The 13,513-nt window shown below is 44.3% G+C and overlaps 1 protein-coding gene across 3 annotated transcripts in view; it reads left to right on the top strand.

Moving 5' to 3' along the window:
• htr4 (5-hydroxytryptamine receptor 4) overlaps positions 1 to 13,513 on the top strand; it is a 138,236-nt gene that overhangs the window by 25,975 nt on the left and 98,748 nt on the right. For all 3 annotated transcript variants that reach the window (XM_065469733.1, XM_063492679.2, XM_063492689.2), the window contains exon 2: positions 13,435 to 13,513. In XM_065469733.1, the coding sequence (XP_065325805.1) occupies positions 13,458 to 13,513 (56 nt within the window). In that variant the 5' untranslated portion in view covers positions 13,435 to 13,457. The remainder of the gene's footprint in view (positions 1 to 13,434) is intronic.

The raw sequence follows: 13,513 nt of genomic DNA, 5'->3' as shown, positions 1-13,513 counted from the left end.
CGTCCATCCATCTGTCCATCCATCTATCTATCCGTCCATCTATCTGTCCATCCATCTATCTGTCTGTCCATCCGTCTGTCCATCCAGCCATCCATCCGGCCATCTATCCATCCATCTATCTGTCCGTCCATCCATCCATCTGTCCATCTAGCCGTCCATCCGGCCATCTATCCATGTGTCCATTCATCCATCTGTCCATCCATCTGTCCATCATCCATTCATCTGTCCATCCGTTTTTTTCCACCCATCCTTATCAGCTCACAGTCACAGCTGGCACAGGGTGAGAGGTACATCTGTACAGGTCAAAGAATGAGCCGGACGCTGGCCTTAAACCCAGGACCTTTTTGTCGCCCATCCATTGCTCGTATCTGTACTAATATATTTTCTGCATTTTGCTCTGTGTTGAGATAAAATCATGCTCTGTGCGGTGCTTCATCAAAAAAACTGTCTCTGATTCCAGACTTGATCTCAACCATGAGTCACAGCAAACTCTCTAACATGAAACTGCAGCTCTTTAAGCACTGCAGTGGAAGCACTAAATCTGTTTGTTTATATGGCCTCACTCCAGAAGCAGAACTTTATTATTTATTACATTACCGCTAACATAATCCAGGTTGTATTTTCAGTCAAGCAGCAACCTCCGGGACTGAGAAATTAAGCCAACACAGAAATTCCAAAAACTGTGGTTACAGGCTGGCTCCAAAAGCCAGGCAGCCCTCAGACTCGCATGTTAAAATCCCAGATACACAGCATTAAAGCCGTGTTTACACCCCGCTACACACAAACAAGCAGCTTGGTCTCTATGAATAGTCGGGGCTGGCTGTAGCTCAGGAGGTACAGCAGGACATCTGCTAATGCTGAAGGTTGGTGGGTCCATCCCTGTGCTTTCATCAGAGTGTATATGATTACTAGAAACAGTCCGTTTAGCTCAGCCTCAGTGACAACTGCACAGGAGCTCAGTGTGTGGCAGGTAGGAGCATTTGTAATGCAATCATCTGACCAATAACAATTTGTCCCATCTACAAAGTCTGAGCTCCAGTTTTGGTGCCCAGTGAAATTTGAGGATTTCGTTTGGATGATTAGCAAGTGTCTGGGTGTCTGTGGTTACTTCTGGCTCTCAGTGGCAGTAAAACGCTCACGCTGAGGCTTCAAGGTGAGTTAAAAAATCAATAGTCGATAGTGGCTATGAACATTTCCAAAAGCAGCCTTAGAAACATTTATTGTTCCCTAAACTGAATGTTTTTCCTTATTTGGAACAGTTGGCAGATGAGACGACTGGCCAGAAAACTTTCTCTTGCCCGGTCTGGCAGGATGATGAAGGGTTCATTTTGGATGTGCAGTTGTTGCCAGAGGTCCCAGTTCAGTCTGTCGGGCTCCGATGGGGCCCGGTTCAGGTCATAGTGTGCCCTGCGTTGTGGCTCTCTGCGGAGGACAGGCAGCAGATGGTGTGGTTGACAGACCCACAGCACGAGCAAAGCCATGCATCTGGCTTTTATTGATTCTCATTTTCATTGTTTTTCACTCCAGGCTACCAAGAACTGACTGAGTAGTGACACCATGAGCTCTCATTACAGAAACAGACTCACGCTCTCACACCCGCTGGGATATTTCACAATTATGCGTCATGTGTTTCCATGTGGGCATGTTGGTTAATCAATCCAAAGTCAGACATTAAAGATTTCTCCTTTAACAAACCTGCAGCCATACTAAACATATTTCTCTTCATTACATTACTTTGTTATGTACCTCACAGTACCAGGCTGTAACAGTTTAAATACATAACAATATGAATATGTTTAAAAATATTATTACTGAACATTTAAACAAACTTTATGAGCGCTACACGTTTTATATCCACATAAAAAATAATTATAGTCAAAATTATGTCAAGTGTATTAAAATGGTTTTTAAACAGGCCAATACAGAAGCTGCACTTTGCACTCTTTTGTTACTGCAAACTTTTAAAAATTACGTTTAAGAAGGATAAATAAAATAAAGTGAATGTATTCTAAATATCAGATTATTGCCTTAGAAGGAAATCCTGCTCAGAGTGCTTGGCCGAGGTTTCTCTGTCAGACAGCTTCCTGTTGTTATTATTCTACTCTAAGGACAGAAGCGTGAATGGAGTGGTGGGGGTGATTTTATGGAGTCTGAATTCTTGCCAGCACCAGGACATAAAATACTGCAGTTTCCACAAAGCCCCTCTCATCTGACAGATATCCACGACAGGTCCTTTGGCACGGGTGCCATGATGCAGCGGGTTTAGGGTAATATTGAGACTGTGTCAAAGACCTTCAGCATCATTTAGAAGAGACATTTTTATTGGTTGTTTCAGTTCAAGCTCATATTTCCAACAAGCCAGACAGGAAAACCTAATAATTAGCCTTCCACTAAATCTAAAGGAATATGTAGTAAGTTTAAAGTGTGTCACTTCTGGGCATTTTGTTATTATTTTCATAGATGACTGGTGATGCATGCACCCATCCTGAGCTGTGAATAATGGCAGTATTAATGTCATCTTATCCCCTCAGAGCCAAATGCTGAAAAATGCACAAGAGCGGGAAAGAAAATTGGCAAAGGAAGTATTTCTGTGGTGTTAAATGTCATTTGACTCTGCAGGTCGACGCCCATCGCGCATGAAAGAAGCAAAGCTGTGCCAAGTGTCGGTCACGCTGCATGATTCACAAATATTAGAAGTGTAAGACGTCCCGCTGGTGCGACGAGACGTAAACGGATATGCTCAGACCAGCGCGCTGCTGATGATAAAAACCTGATGACACTGCCAGGAAGAAGGATGAGGATGATGGCAGGTGGATGCTGGAATGGATGGAGAGTTAAAGAAAAGCTCCCAGTTCAGAGACAGACACCATGTCTACTTTCCTTTTTCATAAAGCGTATTATAGCTAGGGCTGGATCAGGTCCTCAGTTGTGCTGCTCTAGTCTCCGGCTGCATGGTGGCCTCCCATGATGCATTGAGAGTTTCTTCTTCTGTAGTTTGTATTTTGTCCTCGACTTGCTCTGCTTTTCCTTTCTCTTCCTGTTCCCGAGCCCTTCCTGTCCTGTCCTTTATCTGATTCTGTAAAACACCTTCAGATGACTGCTGCTCTATAAATATAACTATAACTAATTCAGTCAGTTAATCTTTGATTTGAGGACAGCGAGCATGTCAACGAATAAACACGGATGGAAACTAACCGTGGATGTGAGGGAATGACAGCATTACTGAGAAACAGAACCTGCTGCAATAATCTTCATTATTTTGTCTCAATGTTGGAAGGCAAACTCAGAACTGTGAGGAAATAAATGAATTAATTGTCTGGCTTTGATAATGGGATCTTTGTTGCTGTTCATATCCCTCCTACTCCCACATCCCTCCATTACTGCGAGCAAATAAAGGCATAAATGCCAAAACATGATATTTCGAAGGTGAAAGTGTGGGTGCAAAAAGCACCAAATCAGCTGAATCCTCAGCTGGAGGCTGTAATAGTCTGCACATTATTACCTGAAACATACATTACATACACCATTTTTATGAAACGACCCAACAAACCAACTCCGATAAGAGTGTCGATGAAAAATGAACGATGCATCACCGGCCATCAAGCAGCAGAAGAACACGCTGTGTTATTTTCTTGAACAAAAACATTGATTCAAGATTCAAGCTCTTTATTGTCAATACAACAATATACTGTACACAGTATACAGAGTAATGAAATGCCGTTTCACCCCAAGCCCCCCATGGTGCATTTATAAGAATTAAAAAAATATATCTCCAAGAGATATAAAACTAGAAACTACAAGTAAATAATAACTTGCTAAATCTGGGTAAAATTAAGAGATAAAAAGGTACTACTATTAACTATATCAATGTACAATAAACAAAGACGGGGCAGAGACAATATGAAGTGGTCATGTGCAATTACATTTAAGTGAGATGACTGTGCAATAGGTATTGAATACCAGAAACTAATAATTGTATTTCAGATTAGTCTTTTCATTGGTGTTGGGACTGGATATCACAGGTTCTGCACCACCTTTAGTTTTCCCCTGCAGTTCCTCATGAGTGTAAGCAGCAGCGTCCCCGTCTGTGGCGCTGTCAGTGAGAGCTGCTGCTGTTCTCATGTCAGTTGGAGATAAGTCTCTCTGGAAAGACATTCGGGCCCTCCTCACTTATTCACTTCCTGCATTTCCTGTAAATCAGATCATATCACAGATTATCAGGATACAGATTCTCAGTGCGAATCCAGAAATAAAAGCTTTAAAGTGTGTGTGTGTGTGTGTGTGTGTGTGTGTGTGTGTGTGTGTGTGTGTGTGTGTGTGTGTGTGTGTGTGTGTGTGTGTGTGTGTGTGTGTGGGTGGGTGGATGGTAGGGCTGCACGATATTAGGAAAACCTGCGACGTGTGATAACTGTGATCAATATTGCGATAACGATATGACTTGCGATAAAATAAATAGCAAAAAAACCCAAAACCGAATACATAATTTCAGTTTTACTGCAACAGTTTTATTTAAAGAAAGCTGCTGTATTAGCAGTGTAACAACAAAGTGCACTTTAATATTGAAACATTGCCCCCATTTATCACCGTCCCTCTTCCCCGCTCTTTTTCTTTCCCTCTTTCTTTCTCCCTTTTCTTTTCCCCAGTCAAGTCTGTCCCGTGTTCAGCAAATGAAAATAAAATAAACAATAAAAGCAAAGGTGAATCAAATAGACCAATACGGCAAGGCTGGGATGGTCCATTTGGTAAAGTAAATCCATTGGGCATCTTTCTTTGCCTTTAGACAACAATTCTGATGGCAAAAGAACCAAACGGGACAGAAAAAAGAAAAAGAAAAAAAAGAAGAAGAAACATTGCCCCCATAAAAAAAATTTCTGAGGCTTGAATTCTGAAAGACATCCTACCCAGTCTCTATAATTAGTTTTAAATAAACATAACTTAAATTATACTGCAAATTATCTCAATGCAGTTGTTCATCATTTTACCACTCACCAAGTATTTATGATGTAAGTCACAACTGGAGAGGAAACTTTACTGTAGTGCTTGCGTAGTTTTCAGCTTGGCTCAGTTCAAACATGACGGTCTTGCGGCATGTTTCGTACATTTGTGGAATGGCGACATGGGAAAAGTAGTTTCGTGAGGGGATGCGGTATCTCCGGTCCCTTTATGTATCAGACTGGTGAAGCCCTCTCTTCTAACTGTATTTATAGGCATCATGTCTTTAGCCAAAAATGTGTAATGGCCTCTGTTATTTCTTTGTACCGCTTCGACGTTTTCTCATAAGGAGTTCCACTTGAAAAACTCTGATACAGAGACGGCTGTTGGACTGCTGCGCTCTTTGTCTTAACATTAGCAACCTTTGTTTGGCTAGCCCTATCTTTCTGGAACTCTTCAAACAGTTCTCTGTGGTTGTATTGAAGATGATGTTGGAGATTAGTCGTGTTTCCTCTGGTGGTTGCCACGAGTGTTCGGCAAGTTTTGCAGAGTACCTGTGTTTGGAGAACGTCGTCTTTATCAAATCCAAAGTACCTCCAAATAAGTGAGGTACTATTTTTTTTTTTTTTTAGCCACGAGTTCATAGTCAGTAGTGTTCTCGTCATGCGTCTGGCTCTCAGCCATTACAACTCTGACTCGTTGCTGCAGTGTTGTTCGCTCCCCACCTACGTAGGAGGCGGGCCTCTAATCCATTTGATTGGTTAATGCCATGAAGGGCTCTATTCGACTGGTCAAATGTGTAAAGGAGTTTCTTTGATTGGTAAATTCTTTAAAGCACGTGTGTAAACATTTTAAGGTACCCAATTATCGCAGTTTATGCCGTCTTTTGCGATGTGTCCATCGCACAGGCTGATATCGCGATGACAATAAATTTTCGATTTATTGTGCAGGCCTAGTGGATGGGTATTAACATCTTTGTGGGGACCAAAAATTGGAAGTTTAATATACTTGTGGGGACCGACAGCATTTGTGGGGACCAAAATCCTGGTCCCCACGAGTTTGAAGGCATTTTTGAGACTCAAAATGTGGTTTTAGTGTCAGGGTTACAGGGTAAGGGTCAGGGCTAGGCATTCATTTTTGATGGTTAGGGATAGGGTAAGCGGCTAGGGAACGCATTATGTCAATGAGATGTCCCCACAAGGATATAAATACACACAAACACACACACACACACACATTTCCTCTGCTCTCTCAGTCTCCAGGCCGTCCTGACGCAGACAGTAATGTTACCTGAGAAAAGCTGGGAGCTGATTGGCTGCTAGTGTGAGTCGGTCAGTTAGCAGGTGAAAGTCGGCTCTCTTCCTGTTTCTGCACGGTAACTGTTTTCCTGGCTTTGAAACCATGGCAACAGACAGCATCCTCAAGCCTGAAGGTACGCTAAGGGGAGTGGTTTCAATCTGCAGGTGAACCTCAGGTGTGCGTAGACCATATCCTAAAACTTCCAAATATTACCAAACAATGAATACATCATTATATGTTGTAAAAAGCTGCCAGACATCAGATTGTTCTGTCAGCTGATGTGAGGGGGCGGGGTTAGGGTCAGATCCGGGGGCCACAAACCTTCCAGGTGAGTTGTTTGGCGCCATTTGTTCCATGCGATGAGACAACGAAGCCCCCCAAACGCATGCAGGGTGTCCCCATGTGGCCTCGCATTAGCTCCACGGAGCCAGCTGACAGGCTGTGTGCTTCACGTGTTAAATACAGCGGCTTCACTGTCTGCAGTTTATTTTGTGGATGGCTGACATGTACATCACTCCTTTTATCGTGTGTAATATAACAACATCACGAAGCGCTGGTGTTTGTATCACCCGATAAAATCAGATTTCTGACTGTAAATGACACAAATGGCTCTCAGGTAGTAATTATTTATGTCACTGGGCCTCAATATTCAGTAAAAGCTCCAGAATACAAATATTAGATTGAATGAAATGATGTTAAGCAGCTTAACTGGATTTTTGACCTGGAGTCCAAATACTGAGAGAGGACTGTGGTCTGAGGTCGTCTCTGTGATTCTCTGACATTTTCATCATGATTTATTGTTTTGATTTGTTATATTATTATCTTTGTCTTCATTACGGAGTTCACATCCATTCAGTCTTTAAGCATAATGAAGACTGGAGCTGAACATGAATATAGACAAGATGGTAGAACAGGAAGTGGATCAATACTTGTCACAGTAATGCAGTACTGGCTCTAAAGTTTACTACAAAAGAATTGTTCTGACTTTGGTTTTGTTCGGCAGTCTCGTTAGTTTATGGGGACATTTTGGTTGTGTTGAGCAGGGAAACCTTACGTGTTCATTAAAATTAAAAAGTCCTGAATGAAGCTGTAGAAGAAGAAGAAGAACAGGCGAGCTCATGTACAAGAGATGAGCGTTCCCCAGAGGGTGTATGGGCTCATCTTCAACCTCGGTAATTCAGGTCAGCTCAGATTAGAACCCCTGGTCCTCAGCATTGAAAGGATCTGGCTGAGGTGGTTCAGACCCGGGGTTCTCCCGAGCTCGTATCTCTCCTCGGAAAAGCTGGAAGAGGTATCTGCAGAGCTCTTTTTAAACTACTCTTCTCTGATCAGGAGGGATGGAGCTGGTGTTCTCGTTCAGAGAGTCTGGAACATGACAAAGTGGAAAGAATAAAAATACACTGACTGTCTCCTTCTCCCCGCCTCCTCCACCTCTCCAAATGCTTGCGATATGGATGTTACTCCACCCTGCTGGTTATTGCACTGTTCATGGCCTCCTGCAGGCTACTGAATATCTCCCGCACACAGGAGCGTGCTGTTCGTCACCCCCCCACCTGCACTGGCTGAACTTTGGCTGAACTTCACTTACACAGATGAACCCTCCACCCTCGCGACGCTCCGTCACTCAGTCTGGACTCTTCTGTAGTTCTTCGTGTCTCGGCTGTTTGTGCACATTTATGTTTTCTGGCCTCTCCACACTAGTTTCTTCTTCTCTCACATTTTTCTTTTTCTCTTCTCACGTTCAAAGCTTTGTGCTCAGAAAGCTTTGCGTGTGCGCTCAGAAAGCTCTGTCCTAACCCAGTTTCAAGCATTTGTTTAATGATGTGTTAAAGAAACGCCGGTGATTTAAATGCCGGTTTATGGCCGTGACAGAACAGGAGCGCCAGCTGCCGATGAGCATCCTGCTGTTGCATCACACAGGAAATAAAATCACGCCAAGCGCACAAACACTTGTGGGTTATATGGAAAACCAGCTTTACTGACACTGAAGCACTAGGCAGTGATCTGTGCTCGGTAACACTCAAGCAAAGCTAAATAGGACACAGGGGCCCAGGAAGGGTCACAGGCTGTGCTGCCATTTGGAAAGTGCAGGTCATGTGATACACGGCATCGCTAATATTCAGCATTTGTGTTTGCTTCGGGCCGCTGTGGCACGAAAAATGTTAAAGGTTGACTTACTTAATCTTTTTATGCATTCATGTTCATGCTGGCTAATTTTTATTATTAGAGTTATAATAGAGTTATTGCTGTTTACTGTTTTACAAAAAGCATATTATTTTTATTAAGATGCCAGATTCCAGATATGTTAAAGGTTGCATGTTGGCATCCAGTGTGCCGGCTTGTGTTTGGCTATAAAAACATGGAAAAAGTTTAACTTTAAAGTGGTTTTTGACAGAGTTTTGTTTTTATGACAGGTGCTCTCATCCTGTGAAAATGTGAGAAACTTTTGCACGGCTGTCATCGGAAGCATCACATAGAGTTTGATGTCTCGAGACCACTTTTACGTGGTCTTGGTCTTGTCTTGGTCTCGCTGTCTCAGATTGACATAGTGGTCGGGAGATTTGGAGTCAACAGTATCCATGACACAACGTAACGTTTGATAATGTGTCATGTGCAACAGCATCAGCTCTAAGAGCCGTGCTTAGAGAGTGCTTTGTAGTGAATCAGAAGAGTCGACTTTTTTGTCTCGGTCTTGTCTCGACTTTGTCTTGGTCTTGACTCGGTCTGTCTTGGTCTTGTCTTGGTCTCGATACCCTCTGGTCTTGGTATTGTCTTGGTCTTGGTTTAGGCGATCTTGACTACAAGTCTAGCATCACATGTCAAAGTTCTTACGGATGTTATTAGTGACGTGAAGTGACATCAGGTACCACATCAGCTGGGGTCTGTGTGTGTGAGGCTTCTCTCTGAGTTCTTTAGCTTCCTCCCACAGTCCAATCATGTGCAGGTGAGGGTAACAGAGGGACGTAGGTGTGGAAGCACATTTGTGGAGCTGGGTGATAAGCTCAAACTCACCGAGACCTCCTGTGGCGGTGGTAGTGAGACGACGCCTGCATGATGTGTCGGTTATGTTAGATAACGTGATGACTCTAAAGTGCAGAGCTGTGGTGAACAAAGATCCATGTGAAAGTGTGTGTGAGGTAAATGTGCTTCGATAGACGTCACCTCGCCCAGCCACAGGTGTGCACATCCTGCTCTCAGGCCGCTGCGCCTCCTTAACCTTTGATGATTTCGGCATGTGGGCAGAGCTGTGTTAAAGTCACCCCGTGACTGGAATATCCCATAGAAACAATGGCAGCGCTGTGTGAACGTAAGAGGCAGCCCGTGGCTGAACGTGGAAGACTTCATGAGGTCCAGTCTGCCGGCTCTCGCTCTGCATGCAGGAATTCCTGCCGGACTCATCGTAACTCGGTCCAAACATCCAAACGTCTCTCTGCATTCACTGGCTGGTTGGCTTGACTCCGGCTCAGGGCTGTCATTTTAAACGCTGATGTGCACTTCTGATCCTCAGTGCCGAGACTCTCATTCACGTCGCTGTGAATAAACCTCTTAGCAGCATATTTCTGTCCACTTGTGATGTCCCGCCCACCGCTTTAGCAGCAGGCAGCAGGAACGCTGGAGGCTTTCCTGGCTGGCCTGCCTCAGCGTGTTGTCAGGGCCGACTTCAATGCCTCAAAAGGAAGCCTCGCATGTCCCAGCCCTGCAGCCTGAGCTCACCTGAGCTGCTGTCATCTCATTTCCTTCTTGCTCAGCAGTCTTTTATCTTCTTCCCTGGACTCTGTCAGCATCTCCCACCGTCTTAGCTCTGCTTGTATTTCTACTCTCTGAGCTCCGTGTGACTGGAAGAGAGCTGACAGACTCCAGTAAACCCTCTTAGCAACCTTGCCCATTAGCTCTGTCATGCGTTCAGCTCACCTCACCTCCCCGACTGAGACTATTATAGAACAGAGTCGGCAGCCCGTGGCGACCTGGAGACGGTGCCAAGGCGTTTCTGACTCACGGCGAATCAGTGATGATATAATAATGATTAGAGACGAGATGATAAAGTCCTGAACGTGAATGTTCTTGGTCAATATGTTTTTGTTGTGAAGGTGACGTGTGCTCCAGTTTATGTGAGCGCATGGAAACCCGGTTCATGACAGAATAATTAAGAGCAGCTCCAGCTGAGGCTACATGGACTGAGCTGGGTTCACTCAGTCTGTGTTAACCTGTCTGCAGATGAGTGATGGATTAGCTGGACTGTACAGATGTGTATTGTAATGGATTGTGCACGTTACGCATGCATTGAGCTGTTTGTTCACATGTGCAGGTGGCATGGCTGCATTCAGCACATCAGAGATGCTGCAGAGCTAATAAAGAGCTCTGCATCTATATTTAGTACATCACGCTTCCTGAATAAATCTCAGACTCTATATGATGAATTACCTTCTCTCTGACTGTCAGGGTTCCTGGGTCGTTGACCCAGTGTTTTCCGTTTTGTCATGTTCAGTTTATTTTCACATCCATGTTTTCTGTGCCAGCCTGTCTCATGTTCCAGTTCCTTCCATACATCATTAGTTAGCCTACACATCAGCTGTGCTCTCACCTGTCTCCAATCATTGTCATTTATTAGTCACGTATTTAAGCCCTCTGTTCCCTTCAGCCCTTGTCGTGTCATTGATGTTCGTGTGATGTTCCTGTGATCCTGATGTTCTCGTGATGTTAATGTCGCATGTTCAGATCAGTCAGCCAGCCATTCAGTTCTTCAGTCAGTCGTCCACTCAGTCAGCCATTTCAGTTCGTGTTCTGTTCATCCAGCCTGCTTTCAATAAACCCCGATCATCCTGCACCGTGAGTCCAGCGTTTGGGTCATCCTTTCCTCGCCTCCACACACGACACCCCTGACACTGACTCAAGATAGATTAAGTATGCCTTCCTTTTATTTATGCCCATCTCATCCCAGTGTGCTGATATTTAGAGGTTAAGCCTAAAACCAAAGCAGGCTGTAAGTTTCTGTGTGTCCAGGCTTTTCTCTTCACATGTGGATGGAATATGTGAACAACACGTCCTCCGTACTAACACTTGCATACAACCACAGATCAGCCACAACAATAAAACCCCCTCTAACCACCAGAGCAGCTTTTATTCTCTCTACGGGGTCCCAGTAGGAGTGGCTCTGGGTTAACACATCATTCATGATGCACAGACATTGGCTAATCATATATCACAGAGCACTTTTTAAATCTGTAATCCTCTTTGTTCCTGCAGCATTCAGTATTTTGTGCAGATTAGAAGGTTTTTCAGTCACCATCACACAAACATGCTAGGATCTTTTCTGCTGCTCGGGCGCCTTTCTCACGGCTGCCGTGTCGTACAGATGGGTCACAGATTAGAGAGAACACCCTGAACCTTTGACCCCCCTGGGGGTCAACCTGGGGCCCTGCTTTGCTGCGAGGGGCATTTCATTGGCATGGTTTGGGCCTGCGTGTCCTCGAACGGGGAGGGTCACTGCTCTTCAGTACAGCTGTTGTTTATGCTGTAATAAATGAGCCGTCTGGGAGTCGCCCCTCCACAGAGCAGGAGGGGAAAGGTTTGGTGAATCATGTGACAGTATGATTATTAACAGAGCTCAGATCAGTCTGTATCAACTGTTTCTGGACAGAATAACTGCAGCAGATCGTTGTGGCTGTGCGTGTGGTTGCACATGATCCTGGCATAATGTAATATAAACGCTGGTGTAGGGAGATTGTGTGCAGGAGATTTACAGACACAGTCTGGTTCTTTTGTTTTCTCGTGACAGAAAAATAAGTCGTTGTGCGGACATTTTTCTGCAACGCTGTGCAACGCTTTGAGCTTAGCGCGTCTGTCAGCATATGGGATGTAGATTAGGTGAGGATTTTGTTCTTTCTGCGTTTGTGCAGATATAAACGTCCACGCGGCAAAGCGCCCGTGACAGCTGCCTGCTCGGCTGAATGGGGGTAAATCTGTGGGGCGTGACCCTCCTCTGCCTCTTTCTCTGCCAGGCTGACCTTCACTGCCCCAACCCCGTTCATCCCACCTGCAGCCTCGGGCTGCCTTCCAATACTGTTTCTGTTTAATTCTGCATGAATAGAAACGAGTTTTGCTTTGATGGATTTTTATTTTGGGAACATTTTTAACTGATGCTGCACTTTTAACGTCGGCGATCTTGTCTTACCTGACTGAACATCCGGGTTTCCTGATACTCCAAAACACAAAGCATGTTTTCTTAAATGTGAGAAAGTCGTTTTTTTTTAAAGTAAAAACGACTTTCTTCTCGATGTTGGAAAAACACAATCAGCTGACAGCGTCGCATTTTCCACTGGAGAAATGAAAGGCTCATGTCTTCCTCCTCTCACCCCAACCAGTCGCAGTAGATGGCCCCACCCCTCCCAGAGCCTGGTTCTGTCGGAGGTTTCTTCCTGTTAAAAGTTTTAAGAGTTTTTCCTTCCCACTGTCGCCAAAGTGCTTGCTCATAGAGGGTCATGTGTTTGTTGGGTTCTTCTCTGTATGTATTATTGTAGGGTCTACCTTACAATATAAAGCGCCTTGAGGCGACTGTTATTGTGATTTGGCGCTGTATAAATAAAACTGAATTGAATTGCACAGCAGATCTGCTTTCTGAAATTTGATGCCCTGACTCCGTGGATGACCTCGAGACCTTTGCTCTGTGGTCTTCTTTTAGATTTTTATCTGTGGAGACTTAAAGGCCAGCCCAAGTGGCTTTGATCTCAACCACTCAGTGAGTGTCCTGGACTCTGCTGTGTTTTACGTTCTTACTCTTGGTGCTGAAATGTAATAAATGTTACTGCTGTGGTACCTGAGTCTCCTGAATGCTTAAATCGACAGTCGTTTTCATAAAACATTGGATGTTATATGCTCAGTCTTTGACCTCCAGCTGCTGGTCAGTCAGATGTTTAGTAATCACCTTTCCTTACAGACTCAGACTTACAGTCAGTTTGAAATCCTCTGAATTCAAACTCGTTCGACCCAAATCCAAAGCTGCACGTGCAGCGGCAAGACGTTCATCAGCACACGGCAAATGTCAACCAAAATTGTTGCATTTGCATAATCCTGATGTGGTTTAACTCACCTATGTTAATGTAATCTGCTGAGACCAGGACTGGTGTGATAGTTGTAATTAAAAGTTCCCTCTTTAATAATGTAAATCATCATGTTCATGTTTTAACAGTGGTCTTCTGTCTGCAGGGACTCTCAGCATTTATGGTCACATGAATGTCAGCGCTGCAGGCCAGATGCCGGCGATGGCGGAGCTCAGTGGTGAGAG

The sequence above is a fragment of the Pelmatolapia mariae genome, linkage group LG2, assembly GCF_036321145.2.
Source record: "Pelmatolapia mariae isolate MD_Pm_ZW linkage group LG2, Pm_UMD_F_2, whole genome shotgun sequence".
Taxonomy (NCBI): Eukaryota; Metazoa; Chordata; class Actinopteri; order Cichliformes; family Cichlidae; genus Pelmatolapia; species Pelmatolapia mariae.
The sequence above is the reverse complement of the archived record's forward strand: the minus strand, read 5'-3'. Positions and strand labels throughout refer to the sequence as shown.